The following is a 15,986-nucleotide window of genomic DNA, read 5'->3' on the forward strand; positions in this document are numbered from 1 at the left end:
AAAAATTTAATTACTTTTTTATCATTTTAGTTATTAAATATATGTTAATATTATAATTGTAATCACAAGTTATTTTGAATTTTGTACTAATATGATTATTGATATAACTTTCAAAATTTTCAAAGTCTAAAATGAGACAACATTTTATAATCTTAAAGACTAAAATAGTAATTTATTTCTTTTAAAAATGATAACCAAAGAGAAAAACATAGATGACACTTTTAATCTTTATAAGAGTAAATTACATTCTTAAAGATGGTATAACATTTTTCAAATAATTAAAAGATGGTATTAATATAATATATAGTGAGGTGTGAGTGTATATATTTTCAAAAACTTAATGAGATTAATATAAAAATAAAAAAAGGAAAATTTTTATGTAATTCTACAAAATCTTAGAAATAACTAATGTCTCTTTATTATGATTCTTACCACACACACTCTCTCAATTTTTCAAGAATCAAGGCATATGCCAATATGAACGAGACTCCACTGGACCCTATAAAAACTGGAGAGAGAGAGAGAGAAGAAAAATAAAAAAATAAATAAAAAGCATAGAAATTTCTCTGCAGAAAAGGAAAAACATTTATTATATTTTCCGTGTGATATGTTATTAGCGACCAGTGCTTTTTTTTTTTTTTTTTTTCCTTTTCTGTCGTGAAAACATTGTAGGTTGTGTTGTATTGTATCCGTTCTGCGGAGATAAAGCTGTAGCGGGTCTCATTTCTTGTGTTTGGAGGTACCCAACTTGCGAGATTCCATCATTTTTCATGTCTTAGATTTCATTTCACAAGAGTGAGCAATTAATTCCCAACAAAGAAAACTTTATTTTTCTTTTTCTTCTCCAATGCCAGAAAATTAAAGGGTCGTGTTCGTTTGTTGTTGTAGTAAACTGTGTGGGCGTTATCTTCGATTTTTTTTTCCGCTCAAAAGGGTAGCGTTTGTTGGTGTAATAATAAACTGTGATTGTTGTCTCTAGCATATGAAGTTCCGAGAAAGTTGCGAATTTCCCTTTTTTTGATTTCCTCTTGGTGTGGGTATTCTAAGGTTCTTATTTAGTTATTCTTGTGTGTTTTCAAGTGTTGTTGGGCACTCTGAGGAGTGGTTTTTTGTGGTTTTGACTTTAGAGTAGTGAATGGTGGGGTTTTTGGTTTGTGAGAAGGAATATGTGTGTGGTGATGTTTAGCTTGAAGTGGTGCTTAGTTTGTTATTGCTAGAAAAGTTGAAGGGTATTTCTCTAATTCATGGAAAGTTCTTGCCTTTGTTTGAAAGAAAAGGGGTGACTTGTGCTGTTGAGTTTGAGTAGGGACTGTGGCAGGAAGGGTAAAATGGATTTATGGGTTGTTGCAGCTGCTGCTGGAGCTGGTTATTTGGCTAAATATTGGAACAGGATTTCAAAAAATGGCGATGGCTCGTGTCACATGGCTTTGGAGGATTCGTGTTTTGAGAATCCTGGGCCCCCTAGCTGCTCCTCTCCATTCACCAAACAAGCGCGAAGAGATGAGTTTGGCAATGATTTTTGTTATGATGGAAGAGCTTTAGAAGGGAAGTCTTCAGATCTGAACACAATGGATGGTCTTTTGACAGGAGAAGTGGCTTCTACCAGAGGGATTGATGGCGAAAAATTGCGACATTTTCGGAATTATAACAAGCATGATGTGCTATCTTTATCAAATTTAGCAATGCCATTATCACCATATGATGATGTTGATGATGGAAATGAGCAAAGCTCTGGCTTTGTTGGTGACCATGGTTTCCTTTTTCCAGATTCTTCTGCTGAAGTGGTTCCTATCAACAACTCTTCTGGACATAAAACCTTTCTCAAGATGAAGCATTTGTCTGGGCGTGCTAATAGACCTTTAAGTTCATTGGAAAGTTGCTTTATGGCTCAGCTGTACAAGGAGCATGCCGAAACAGAAGAATATGTTTTTAGTTCTCTTTCATCACCGTCCACTGCCACGAGGTCATTTCTTGTAAGCAATGGAAGCCAAATAATCAACAGAGCAAATAATAATCTGTTCAGCGTGCCGATTGGAAGCAAGGAATATAAGTTGCAAAAAGAAGCTGGTCAAGTAAAGGATGAAAATGTATTTGGGGTTTCTTCCTTGCCAAAAATCATATCAGTAAATGATACTAAGGAGACATTTAATGCAGTCATTGGGAGAAGTCGAAGATTGAGCTCTTCCGACAATGTATCAAGTGGAAAAATCATCCGTACTCAACAATTTGGTATATTCCCTGATTTAAACAATACTTCCTTAGCCTGTGCTGTGTTGCAAATGTTTGATTTATGTATTTCTTGTTCATGGCTATGTTTAGAACTTTTTCTTTCCTTGATTTAAACAATACCTCCTTAGCCTGTGCTGTGTTGCAAATGTTTGATTTATGTATTTCTTGTTCATGGCTATGTTTAGAACTTTTTCTTTTGTGGTAGCAATAACACACTCGTTAGTTTCTTGAGGAAAAGATCAGCCTTTCAATATGATATTTTTTAGATTTTTTGGTATCATGTTTAGTTACTGTCTCCTCCTGTTTTGTGAGAATGAAAATTGTAAAGGAATCTTGTTTTATTTTTCTCATGGATTAAGTTATAAATATAGATATTTGATATTTCTATGCAATTTACTAATCTTTGAGAATGAGGCTTATAAGTTATATTAAAATGGAGTGGCTTCTAAACTAGTTTAAACTTCAAATTTTAAAGTCCTTTCATATTGGAGGGATATTGTAGCTTTTTGTTTCTCTATTCACGACAATTGATAATTTGATATTGAAACACACCATAGAGTATCTCATTCTTCCTTTGCAAATGGATTTTTCATGGGAACTGAAGGTGGAATGAGCAAAGGGTATTATTATCTGATCTTTAATGTTTTGATTAAGCCTAACTTTCTAAATTCTAACCCAAAAATATCTTCTGCATTGACAACTGCAAATATTGATCTTTGAAATGAATTAGGTTGCTATTTATTTCATGGGTGGACAACATGTATTACTTTGATAACTACATTTATTAACACATCTGTATTCATCAGATAAAACATTTCTCTTCAGTCTTGGGATTTCTTTCGGGATGATAACTTCCATCATGGCAAATAAAAGAGAAATAGACAAGTTAAGAGAGTTGTTGAAGCAGAATGAAAACTTGGTTCAAGATCTACAAGAGGAACTGGAAATGAAAGATTCAATGACTGTAAAGGAGTTACAGAATGAAAATTATGGTTCACTGGATACATTGGATCATTCTTCATATGACAAGGAGCTAAATGAATTTTCCCCTGAAAAGCATGTGGATAACTCTCCAAGAATTGACTCCAAAGAATCATATCATCAAAAGGTAGAACAAAGTTCAGAGTCCATGAGCAAAATTGAAGCTGAGCTTGAAGCTGAACTTGAGAGATTGGGGTTGGATATGAATGCATCAAGCCTAGAAGGAAAACTATCCGAGCTTGTTGAGGTAAGAATAAATGTTATATCTTCACATTTCCACAATTCCTAATAATTACATTATCCTTTACGACAAAACATTGTCTTGAAATATATTTGTTTTGATGTCTTTTATTATTAGTTTTTCCATGCATTCTCCTCCTAACACCGCCTATGATATCATAGTCAGTCCCAAGTCTGGGTAAAGAAAGAGAGTTGTGCTTGGCCTTCAGCAGCTAACGACAGATTTTGTGTGCCATGTGTTCACCTCCTAGTTTAGTTGGTCTCAACCTTGGATGTGGAGGAAATAAAAAATGGAATGGAAATGTGATCCCTTCTGATTTATGTGTCTTGAAAGAGATGTTATGTTACTCAATTCCTCCCTGTTTACCTGTTTTCAGTTTTCACCTGTACTGAGAATACAAAGTATAACCTTGATCTGTAACATGAAAGATGAATTACAAACTTCCACTTGTTCTGACTTATGCTGCAACATGAGTTTTTAATTCGTATGACTAATTTATTCTAGTAGAAACCAGAATTGCAGCTATAACTAGCAATTGACTTGCATTGGCTTGCTAAGTAACACAATGAACAAGTAATCTTTGCACGGCTATAGATATTGGTTTTAGTTCTCTTTGCCAATTTTATATGCCTTGTTTTTCTTGGAAGTTCCAATGCATCTTTTTGTGGTTGAAGTCAATGGTTCTTAAATGGATTAATGGGTGTTAATGGTGCACAAATTCTTGCAGCTTGACCCAGAGTTTGTAGCAGATTTTTCTCAAGGTGAGTTGCGAGCTGACATGGTCAGTGGGAAAGATTCTCTCCATCCAAAATCAAATGAGGATGCTGGTGATGCAACACCTCTCCCTGCCAACTATGCAGTTTTGCCTCATGAACTGAGTTTGCGTTTGCATGAAGTTATACAATCCCAACTTGAGCAACGCGTGAAAGAACTTGAGATTGCCCTTGAAAATAGCCAGAGGAAAGTACAGCTTTTCGAATCAAAGCAAGAGAGTTATCTTCAAAAGGCATCTTCCTTTAGTAAAGAAAATGATGATTGTGACCTTATGTCCCAGCCCTTAATCCTCAATTTATCAGGTGAAGCTCTAGATGCATACAATGAAGCCTACGAAGAACTAATAAAGATAAATGACTCTGAAGAAAATTCACCATTAGGCATCCATGATAGTAGTGACCACCAGGAAGATTCACATGCAAATGATTGGCATGCATTAGGGGTTCAACATGGTGGAGCAAATGGTTCTAGTAAGGTAACAATGATGGAAGGGAGCATTTATGAATTAGATGGTACTGCAGATGAAACTTGTGGTTTTGATGATACTGAGGTGGAACAGCAATTGATTAGGCAAATTGTTGAAAGGACCAAGAAAGGTTCTCCTGTTTTTAAAAATGCACAAAGGATATTATATTCTGTGTATGAAGATGAACAATGATATCAAATAGTTTTTAGGCATCTAGGAATAGAAAAAGAGTAACATTTATTAATACCAAAAAGCTTCCTTTATTTTCACCTTTTCCCCTGCTTATAAATTCTTTTAACTCAAAAGCAAAAGGCCTAAATCCTTCCACCAAAGATTCATAACTCAAGTTGTTTCATTGGCCTATAAAGTGTATGTTTGGATTAATGCTTGGTTAATATATTGCACGTTTAAAGTACAGTTTTGCGAGAAACAACAAAATATTGCATTACTCAATTTTGTCCCTGAAGTGGAAGAATGAACACACTAGTGACACTACAAGTAATTAGATTAGACCACGTGTCCAAGTTTATTTTGATAAAGCATGTGTTTGATAATAGGGCTTATTTTGTTGTGTGTGAAACATTGTCCGGGGTGTTATATATGAATTTTCTCTGGTAAATGAGGTGTTGTGTTGCATCTCCTACAATACACAAACCCGCGACAATGAAATGGATGCTACAAATAAAGTTATGGATTGCTTAGATATTTAGCTGTCAATATTAAAATAAAACGAAATTCAATGATAGAAATGTAATTATATGTACGGAAGTTCGGTTTGGACTCTCTGTAAAGTTGATTCCATTCACGATTAGTGGTATTATTGTTCCTTGCGGTATTATTGTTCATGTTAAACCCGGGTATTTCTCGGTACACACAAATAAAAAATCGAACCTCTACTCACGTACTTTAGGGACAAGGTTATTTATAATATGTGACACCAAGTTGATTGTAAAAACACTTCAATACCAAAAGTTATTCACACAAGTAGTTTGGCATTTGGTTCCTTAAAGTCTGAGGTTCGACTCTCGATTTGAGAATGGATTTGACAATTGAAAAAATCACTTTATCCCTAAAAATGAGTTATCTCTTGATTATATAAAACTTTAATGTTTTATTAAGATGATACTTCAACAAATATCTTATTGCTTCTTATAACTATAAGTTGAGAGTTTCATCTCACCAAATAAGTTTGATTTTAATATTTTTTTATGAATCTATCTTTTAGTTAGGAGTTAATCTTAGAATTTGTTTGAGAAATAAAAGGAAAATCTCTCAACAAGAGATTGTCTGAATTTTGTTTTTTTTATTATGGTGAGATTGTCTGAAATTAATATCAAACGAAAATATCCTTCATACTTCCTCACTTGAAAACAAATATCCATGGTCATAATATAATATGATTTCATTCTGTCAAACAAAAAATATAATATGATTTCATCGACATATTTCCCATAAGAAAAAAAGAAGAAGCTTGCAATAACACGGTGATGCCCTTAGTTAATGTACTTGAAAAAAATATTTGATAAATAAGATTAATTATATATGTGCACTTTATCTCAAGAACAAATATCTATTATGACATAACAAACCTGTGTCATCAATCACTAAAATATTCTTTTAAATGACACGTCCATTGTTTCTTCTTTTATACTGAGCATATAATCCAAATAGACTAATAACTTATTCTACCAACAATTTTTTTAGAAAATATTTTGTTCACTTTACTTTTTGCATATATGAAAATTTCCTGTTCTGAATGATTCATAAATCATGAGAAATTATATAACTCTAAAAAGCTCAAAGTCACTATTCTCATCTCTATGATTACATAAGGCATTAGGCATAGAGTGGTGGCCCGAACTCAATCAAAATGGTCGATCGCCCAAAGGTTCATTTTTGTAGTAACACCAAATTTTTTTAATTAGTCTATATAAATATTAAAATAAAACTTCCATATAATTTCTAAATTATATAAAAAATATTATAAAAGAATAAAATAATTACCAATAATGGGAAACAATTACCTATCATATTAGTCAAGTAATAGATGATGTTTCTACTTCTAAACAAAAGTCTACCTATAATTTTGAAAAAAATGAATAATCAATTTATGTACAATGCTTAACATAAGGAAGATAGTGTTATGTAATTTATTTCCATGTCTATCAATGTTAACCTAACTACGTAAATAAGGGTCTTGAAATTTCTCTTCTTTCCTTCTAATGTCTTCTCCATCTTTAATTTCTCTATTTTTAATTAATCTCCTTGTCGTTCCACCATATCACTCGAATGCACAGTTATGCAAGATCATAAAACTCAATGTTACAATGTAACAATGTCATTGAATTTTTTATGTTTAGTTGTGTTGCAAATGTAAAGAGGGATAAGTTAGGAATATATAAAAAATAATAAAAATTAAAACTTATATAAAACATAATAATTCTTATGATCTTGATGGTGAAATGTTATTTAAAGAATTAAGAGTCATTGAGTAATTTAACAATTGAATCAAAATCAGACAATTTCTAGCGTGAACACATATAACATATGGTTTATCGATGGAGAACAACTTAAATATCATTAGATATAATTTCAAATAAAGGAATAGCTGAGATTAAAATAATAATATGAAATTCTAATCATTATAAAATTATATTAAAAAAATACTATAATGAGATCATTTTTAACCCCAGGTAAGAAAGAGAAAGTGACACCCCAAAGATATCTTTGTCCATTCCCTTTGGCGAGAGAGAAGTTGTCGTCGTTGGCACCCAAACCCAAAGAAAATGGTACCTTGATCCCATCTTAGTTTGTGTTGAAAGGAAGTAGAGAAAACTATACATACATTTTCGACTATAAAAGAAAATGGGATAAAGTTGAATATGATGAACAATTTAAAATGTCCTAGTCTAATGTTCCTTCAATGTTGATATAGGTTTATTCATTTATGTGAATGAGTCACTCAAATTAGAGGTTTGAACCTAAAACATCATGTATACTACCCCTAAACACCCCACTACTAAACTGACTCTAAATCAATCCTAATGGTTTTTCTAAAGTTAAGATGACCATTCACTACCACAATATAATTTTCATTTAATATGACAACAGATATCATGTTGACATACCAAGTTATCCATTACAATCTATATTGTTCAATTAAAAAACAAAATAAACTGAAGAGTTATAACTTCATGGTTCACCTATGAACCGTTTGTTCTATGGGTCCATTGTAGAATTCACGTAAAAAAATTAAGCTTTATGATATTGAGTTCTTTGAAGATATTTAATTGTTTCCTTAATGTATGTACATATTATAGAGTAGTATTACTATTTTTGTTAATATTGCATATGCTGAAAAAAGTTTATCGAAATTGAAATTATTAAAATCTTATTTGCGTCATATTATATCACAAAGTCGCTTAAATATTTTTTCTTTGATTCTATTGAAAATAATTTTTAAAGAATCTTGATTATAAATAAATTATTAGTAATTTTGCAAAAACAATAATATTCAAATGATTGCAAAGACATAATTTTCTTAAATCGTCCATAACACTAAAAAATCTCAGTACGAACCCTGAAGACGTCATCAGACCTAAGTTTGGTAACTTATAAGATATGTATTTTTTTTTTTTTTTTTGTCGAATAGATATGTATTTCTTCTAGCACGACACTGTCTATGATTTATATGAATAGCCTGCTAACAGTCATGCTAGTCAAAGGAAATTAATTTTCAAAACTTGTCAAATAAGTAATTCAAGGTATAAAGTATAAACAGTCAAACTAATTTGTTTTATTTTCTCTTCATTACCATATCAACGAATAGAACAAGGAATATAATATTAGAGAAAATAGAAAGAAAAAAAAAGTATGTAGAAGACTGGAAATGATAGTCAGATCGATGCATATATTATAGCTAAAAAAAATTAAAGTTAAAATAAAAAAAGATAGACCAAGTTAGAAAGCTTGACAAACATATAGTATTATACAAGTTATTTAGAAAAAATAAAAATAAATGTGCGCACGTGATAAATATCGTGAAGGTATTTAGTGTGCACACGTTGGTTACTGACTACTCAGTCTAACATAAAGTTACATTAAGTTCAACAATACCATCTATTCGACATTCAAAAATTTCTAGTCGTCAAAATAGTAGGTGTGTTTAGATAGGTAATTTCATTTTTATGATTTTATGAGAAATTTAATTACATTTCACTATCATTCAATTTTTTTAAAAAAAGGATTTCAAATTTTAAATTTCTTATGCCAATCTCCGCTGATAAATTCTAAAGTTTAAAATTGGAAGTACAAATACAAACTTGGACAAGTAGTAAATACAAACTCGGATAGATAGATAAATATAAATATATAATCTTATCATATTTAAATTATATTTAGAGTATAATACTTGCAAAATTACATAAAAAAATCACATTTATATATTTTCTTTTGTTTAATAAAGGACTTGTTGCATCGGGAGGAAGCTCTCTTGAAATCTAGACCCCTAATATAATACATGGGGTATAGCTGAATATAGAGTGGTTGAGATTATAAATTTAGACCACCTAATAATTTCTCCCAAAAGGATGATACATACTAATAACTATGGAGTGGGAAAACTTCAGTGGATAAAAGATGGCAGGTCCTTTAGGTAGCTCTATCTATAACTATTTGGAAGCATAGAAATTCTTTGGTATTCAACAATCAGATTTTGCTCCGAAAAAATTATGGATGAAGCTCTATTCCATACTTGGTCTTGGTTAAATGGAATGGAGACAGACTTCCATCTTCATTTTAATCAGTGGTCTACTAGACTTAAAGAAAGAAATGTCTTAGAATTTTGTTGTATGGGTTCTCATCTTATGAGATTTTTTGCAGATGGGATAGGCAGAATATGCCTTTGTAATTATATATCATTTTTAGTACATCTAGTACTGAAGTTTTATTAATACTATCAGATTTTTGCAGTGCAAAAAAAAAGAAAATTAAATATTTTAGTAAAATAATCTCAATATTTTATTTAGAAAACTCTAAACTAAAACGTAATAATTAAAATATTGAATATATACTTTGCCAAGGGACAAACATAAAGTTAATTGAATCAAAGTTTTTTTTTTTTTTACAGCGAATAGCGAATAAAAGTTAATATTAGGAAACTAGTTTAATTACTTTTTGATAGAAAAATTATTAGATATCATATTTTCGTTTAAATTACATAAACATGTTTTTTTATTCCATTCTTAGTTAACTGCACTAAACACTATTTTAACGCGCAAGCGTTACTGAGTGAAAAACTTGAAAATTCCCACGCCAGTCTTAAAAGCTTATTGTGGCAACAGTACATTTATTTACAAGCTGCTGAAAAAAGATATCATTCTGTTCAAAACACAAATCACCTTAAAGAATGTAAAAGGAAAGAATGAAGCACAAGAGAACTGACATTTCTTTCTTCTAAACTTTGTATTTGCTGATTGATAAATGCTTGTAAGGCAAAAAGTTAGATGAGGGGTAGGCAACAGAGCACTAGACATTTAAGATTCCTTCATGCCCGTCCAGCAAAGGCATCATTTTCATAATTGCCGATCCTGAAATCTTCGTCGAACGAGCCTCCAAAATCTCGACCATGTTGACCCACATTGCTGCTTTGATTGCTACCGAATTGGCCACCGCTGCCATGATATCTATCAGCAAAGTCATTTCCGGTACCTGTACCATTACTGGCATTCGCCATGGCACTTCCAGGGTGCTGACTACTGGCAAAACTCTGGCTGCCAACAGCAGCAGCACTACCATACCTACTGCTGCTACCAAATCCTGCAGAACTGTCATACTTATTACTCTTGCCAAATCCAGCAGTACCTGTTCCATCGTTGTAACTGTTACATGTTGCAAAGCTACCAGCATTCCCATAACTTCCACCAGCAAAGCCATTTCCAGTATCTGTACCATCACTGGCATTCGCCATGGCACTTCCAGGGTGCTGACTACCGGCAAAACTCTGCCTTCCACCAGCAGCAGCACTACCATACCTACTGCCACTACCAAATCCAGCAGAAGTGTCATAATTATTATTCTTGCCAAATCCAGCAGCACCTGTTCCATCGTTGTCAGTGTTACTGGTTGCATAGCTACCAGCATTCCCATAACTTCCACCAGCAAAGCCATTTCCAGTACCTGTACCATCACTGGCATTCACCATTCCAGGGTGCTGTTTACCGGCAAAACTCTGGCTGCCATGGCTGCCAACAGAGGCAGCACTATCATACCTACTGCTGCTACCAAATCCTGAAGAACTGTCATACTTATTATTCTTGCCAAATCCAGCAGCACCTGTTCCATCATTGTATGTTTTACTGGTTGCAAAGCTACCAGCATTCCCATAACTTCCACCAGCAAAGCCATTTCCAGTATCTGTACCGTCACTGGCATTCGCCATGGCACTTCCAGGGTGCTGACTACCGGCAAAACTCTGCCTTCCTCCAGCAGCAGCAGCACTACCATACCTACTGCCACTACCAAATCCTGCAGAACTGTCATAATTATTATTCTTGCCAAATCCGGCAGCACCTGGTCCATCGTTGTAAGGGTTACTGGTTGCAAAGCTACCAGCATTCCTGTAACTCGTTCCGCTTCCATTATAACCACCACCAGCACCATAGTTGTTGACAGAGCTGCTGTCCCCAAAACTGCCATCTGATCCTCCACCATATTCACTGGCAGCATTGGCTCTGAAGGCACCGGCATCACCATAGTTCTTGCCAGAGCTTCTGTCCCCAAAACTGCTACCTGATCCTCCAACGCCGTTGTCATAATCTCTAGCAGCATTGCTACCATAGGGACCAGCGTCACCGCCAGATCCTCCACCATATCCATTGTTGTCATAACCTCCAGCAGAATTGCCAGCATAGACACCAGCATCGCCATAGTTATTACCAAAGCTGCTTCCCCCAAAATTACCACTCGGCCAATTGCCACCTCCACCATCTTCACCCCTGCCATAAACTCCAGCAGCATTGCCACCACCAGTATTGTCATACCCACCACTTGCAGCACCATATGGAGTGTTGCCATAACTACCTGGATGCCCAGTGCCAGCTCCAGCATCATAGGGAGTATTGCCATAAGATCCACCAAAGCCGCCGCCACCAAATCCATGGGATCTTTCAATTGCAAATTTTACCTCAACCCGACGACCGTCAAGATCCTGAGAAAAACCTTATACTCAGAATGAAGTAAAAAAAAGGAAGGTAACAGTAGTACCATTCATCATTATTGGCAAAATTAAATTAACATGAAGTGTCAATGAATGACTGAAAAAGTATGTAACTACAAGATTCTTAAAATGTGAGTTTTGGATCTAACTCAATCCAAAAGCTAGTTTAAAGGGTGAGGGTTGTCCCTCATTTATATACTCTATATTGGCCTTATCTCTAGCCGATGTGGGACTTAAGTGCTTCCCAATAAAGATATTAGACATCATTGGTAAAGTTATAACCAAGCTTATAACACAGATAAGTTACTGAAAATTTACAAATAAAATACATCAGGTCCTGAAAAAAACACTTACACTCATAAAGAAGTAAAAAAGAAAAAGTTAAAGGTTACAGTGATATGATTAGTCATTATATTTGCAAAGTTAAATTTTTTTTTTTTTTTATCAGCCAAAATATATTATATTATAAATGAAAGAAAGTACCAGAGGTACTATAATTACAGTATTAGTGCTAGGTATGCTGCTGGAACCACTAGTGTGAAGATCCAGATTTGCAAAGTTAAATTAACATGAACTGTGTCAATGAATGAGTTAAAAGTATGAACTATAAGATACTAAGGGCCTGTATGGGTAAGCTTCTCTAGAAGTACTTCTAGGAGAAAAAAATAAGAAGAAAAGAAAATGAGTTTCTCCGTAAGCTAAAATGAGCTCTCTATTAGCTAATTTGTAGATGTCCTCTCATCTTTTAGAGAAGCTATATGAGAGAGCTTCTATAAATTAACTAATGGAAAGCTCATTTTAGTTTATGGAGAAGCTCATTTCCTTTTTCTCTTCTTATTTTTTCTACTAGAAGTGCTTTTAGAAAAATGCATCCAAACAGGCCCTAAGCATCACTGGCAAAGTTCAAAAGTAGCTTACACAGCAGATAAGTTACTGAAGATTTACATATAAAATACAACGAGCAGATCTATTGTAAGTTCCTAACAATGACAATTTAACTGGAGACCACCACACGAATATCTTTTAACAGGATATGCCTATCAAATAAAAAAAAACAACAATAGCAGGCATCTGCCTGGATGTTTTATCTTTACATGAGTTTTGCAATATTTCCTGATAACTGCTATTATGATCGACAATTTGTCTATAGACAAATAGAGATTATGGCATCTTGAATCATGTAACCAACCCCACCTAATGAAAAAATGACTTTAGTTTTTGTTGTCATTGTGACCGACTAATAGCAATAGCCACAGTGGCAGTCACATAAATAAGTCATCACCTAAGAGTTAACATAATCCAAAACCTAGATATGTTAATAAAAACCACTGCATTTCCTAGGAAATGGGACCACAAATCAATATTTCAAACTCAACAAATTCAAAGACAAAGCACTGACTGTCAAAGACAGACACAATTTATACTGAAGTACATATACAAGTTTCAGCTGATTCAAATACTCAATAGCTTATGTACGTAGCTTCAGCATACATAAGTATATATGATAATTCTGCACAGCACTGTCATTGCTAATAATGAAATTCTAATACTAAGGGTGAAAATCTGCTTTACCTGTCCATCCAAGGCTTGAAGGGCACGCGATGCCTCATCAACATTACTGTAAGTGATAAAACCAAATCCTCTGTGCCTACCAGTTTCACGATCCATAATTATCCTTGCTACAAAAAGATGAGAGTAAACAACAATTAATAGAGTTGAATTGGAAACAACCTTGCCAAAAAAGGACGAAGAAGAAATTATAGTACACGAAAAAGAAAGCAACAAATCTGACCATTTACCATCAACAACTTGGCCATATTGTGAACAAATTTCCCCCAAACTTTGCGCGTCAATAGAATACGAAACACCTGCAACAGAAAAATGACAACACATTCATTCTCAATCGTTACAATCATCAACCAAAGAAAAGACACAAATAACCTACTTCATGGATTAAAAACAGAGCAAATGTTAGTTCAAACACACCTCCTATAAACAGCCTTGAATTTGGAGCATTTGACATCCACCGTGTAGCCTGGAAAACAGATGACAAAGAACGTATCTCCAAACCGATCTTCTGATTCGTTGCTTGTCTCAGTATATTCCCGACTCTACCAAAGAAAGCCATTCCTGCAACCTGAGAAACGACATAAACACTGAAGTTATATTCTGCACACCACATTCAAAGCACAATATACACAACATTTTGAACAATTAATCTATACATCAAACATCAATAATACCCCAAATTCTCCACGCAACCCTAAAGGAAATATTAATGAACTATCTAACATAGATCGTCCAAAAAAATAAAAATCTTCCAAGTTATTTAAACTTTGGCTGTCACTACAAAAAAAAAAAAAAATCGTTGATTTTGTGCCAACAAAATACAGAAAAATTAAAATTGTCGACAATTGGGACCTGCTTACGCCCCCACAAAAATACAGAATAATTTACAAGTCATCATTGATTAATTAATTAATTAATAGATCCTCCTATCAATTGAAAAAAAAAAAAGCTTCAAAACATTCTCATGCACTGTTTCTTGCAGTTTTGATTCAGAAAGAGTAGTTACAGCCACACACATTGGCCAACAAACAAAAACCAAAAATATTATAAATACAGCTAGAAGCATAAAGAAAAGGAAATAGTTATAAAGGAAATGAAGAAAAAGAGAAGAATCAAAGCGCGAGGAATGATGATGATTATTGATCAAAGAGTAGATGCCTTTCTTTCTTTCTTTTCTCTGTTCTTCTTCCGTGTTGTCTTCTGTGAAGATATGCTAAAACCCTACTCCAATGGGTTTAAGTAAGGGTGGAAATAGGTTATGTTAGGGCACATTTTAAAAGACATAGTCTAATTTCCCATGAAATTTTTAGTCTGAGTTTGCACTATACTCTATCAAATATCCTAATTTTAACTGGATCTGGCTATTCACATTAATATTCATTTGCTGTGAAATAGTAGTCGCCATGCAACGCTTTCGTTACCGTGGAGTTTTTTTTTTATTATTTTCACTCCTTATTGAGTATAAATGGTGTGAAATAAATAAAAAGCTTAAATTCAGTTAAAATATTTTTTTTATAAAATTGTCTTTACTAAAAGAGTTAAATAGGCATTGTAATTTTATTAAATATTTAGGTGAGATAATAATAAATAAAAATATTGTTAGAAACATAATTAATATTTGCAATAACATATTTTCAGTAATATTAAATGACAATTTTTTGCACAATTCCTTCTAAGAAATTAATTAGTATTATGTCTATCGAAAATCTTTTACATGTCTTGATAGAATATTGATTTCAAAAAATATTTACTTGGACTCCGTTTTTTGGATTTTATAATAATCAATAAAAAAAAATGATGTGAGTATTTGTAGAAGTAGACGGGTGAAAAAAAAATGTTGAAGGAGATAGATAAGTTAACATGTTGGAAATACTATGTAAGAGTAGAAAAATATGTATTAAGTCTTAAAAATAACTGAATAAAAATAAAATTATATATTTTATAAATTGACAATGCAAATTTATCTTCAAATTAAAAAGATATTGTCGAGTATGCAATAGTGTAAATACTACTCCTATAGAAGGTATTTGTGTTCTTTATCATAGATTTTTTTTAAAATTTTGATACTATTAAAGATTTATTTATATCTACAAAAAATATTTATTTAAATCTATTTTTAATAAAAATAAAAATATTACTATAAAAATTGTGTGTTAATAAAAGGAAAAGAGAAAAAAGAAAATGGGAGAGAAAAAAAGAAGAAAATAGCTTTTTTCATAAAATGTGTATAAATTGAAAATTGTTCTTAAAATGCATATTTTTAATCAAATATTATATCTTAACTATTTTATTTATATTATCTATCCTAATTACAATAAAAGTGAATTGTGAGTTTAAATTAAATAACTTAAGAGTTGAAGAATTATTTTTCCAAAAACATCCCCTAGTTGATCATTGTCAATAACTTAAGAATTATTTTTTCTAATTGTGTCTGATACTATATAAAATATTACAAAATATTTAATAAAAAATTTAAAATCTCCAGTAAAAAGAAAGAAAAACTAAAGAAA

The 15,986-nt window shown here is 32.6% G+C and overlaps 2 protein-coding genes across 4 annotated transcripts; one reads left to right on the forward strand and one right to left on the reverse strand.

Annotated features, from left to right (window-relative positions):
• Positions 1-628: 628 nt before the first annotated feature.
• On the forward strand, positions 629-4,960 carry LOC114416622. The gene is made up of 3 exons (XM_028381562.1): positions 629-2,229; positions 3,036-3,457; positions 4,179-4,960. The coding sequence occupies exons 1-3, from the start codon at positions 1,329-1,331 to the stop codon at positions 4,881-4,883; spliced, it is 2,028 nt and encodes a 675-aa protein (XP_028237363.1). The 5' UTR covers positions 629-1,328; the 3' UTR covers positions 4,884-4,960.
• Positions 4,961-9,973: 5,013 nt separating this feature from the next.
• Positions 9,974-14,798, reverse strand: LOC114416623 (glycine-rich cell wall structural protein 1.8-like). Of its 3 annotated transcripts, none has more exons than XM_028381564.1 (5): positions 14,635-14,798; positions 13,894-14,044; positions 13,707-13,775; positions 13,480-13,586; positions 9,974-11,898 (listed from the first exon to the last, which is right to left on the reverse strand). In XM_028381564.1, exons 2-5 carry the CDS (start codon positions 14,033-14,035, stop codon positions 10,237-10,239), a joined length of 1,980 nt encoding a protein of 659 aa, XP_028237365.1. In that variant the 5' UTR covers positions 14,036-14,044; positions 14,635-14,798; the 3' UTR covers positions 9,974-10,236. The 3 variants fall into 3 exon arrangements, with proteins under 3 accessions (XP_028237365.1, XP_028237364.1, XP_028237366.1); XM_028381563.1 differs by lacking the exon at positions 14,635-14,798 and adding an exon at positions 14,151-14,619; XM_028381565.1 differs by lacking the exon at positions 14,635-14,798 and having other exon boundaries at positions 13,700-13,775; positions 13,894-14,620.
• Between the last annotated feature and the right edge of the window lie 1,188 nt (positions 14,799-15,986).

Source organism: Glycine soja, chromosome 6 (assembly GCF_004193775.1).
Source record: "Glycine soja cultivar W05 chromosome 6, ASM419377v2, whole genome shotgun sequence".
Taxonomy (NCBI): Eukaryota; Viridiplantae; Streptophyta; class Magnoliopsida; order Fabales; family Fabaceae; genus Glycine; species Glycine soja.

Bases quoted from the DNA above. Each gene is read 5' to 3' on its own strand.
- LOC114416622 (XM_028381562.1), top strand. From the start codon at position 1,329: ATGGATTTATGGGTTGTTGCAGCTGCTGCTGGAGCTGGTTATTTGGCT. The intron at 2,230-3,035 runs GTATATTCCCTG...TGTATTCATCAG, and splicing joins CATCCGTACTCAACAATTTG to ATAAAACATTTCTCTTCAGT. The intron at 3,458-4,178 runs GTAAGAATAAAT...AAATTCTTGCAG, and splicing joins AACTATCCGAGCTTGTTGAG to CTTGACCCAGAGTTTGTAGC.
- LOC114416623 (XM_028381563.1), bottom strand. From the start codon at position 14,201: ATGTTAGATAGTTCATTAATATTTCCTTTAGGGTTGCGTGGAGAATTT. The intron at 13,776-13,893 runs GTGTGTTTGAAC...TTTCTGTTGCAG, and splicing joins TTCAAGGCTGTTTATAGGAG to GTGTTTCGTATTCTATTGAC. The intron at 13,587-13,706 runs GTAAATGGTCAG...ATCTTTTTGTAG, and splicing joins ATATGGCCAAGTTGTTGATG to CAAGGATAATTATGGATCGT.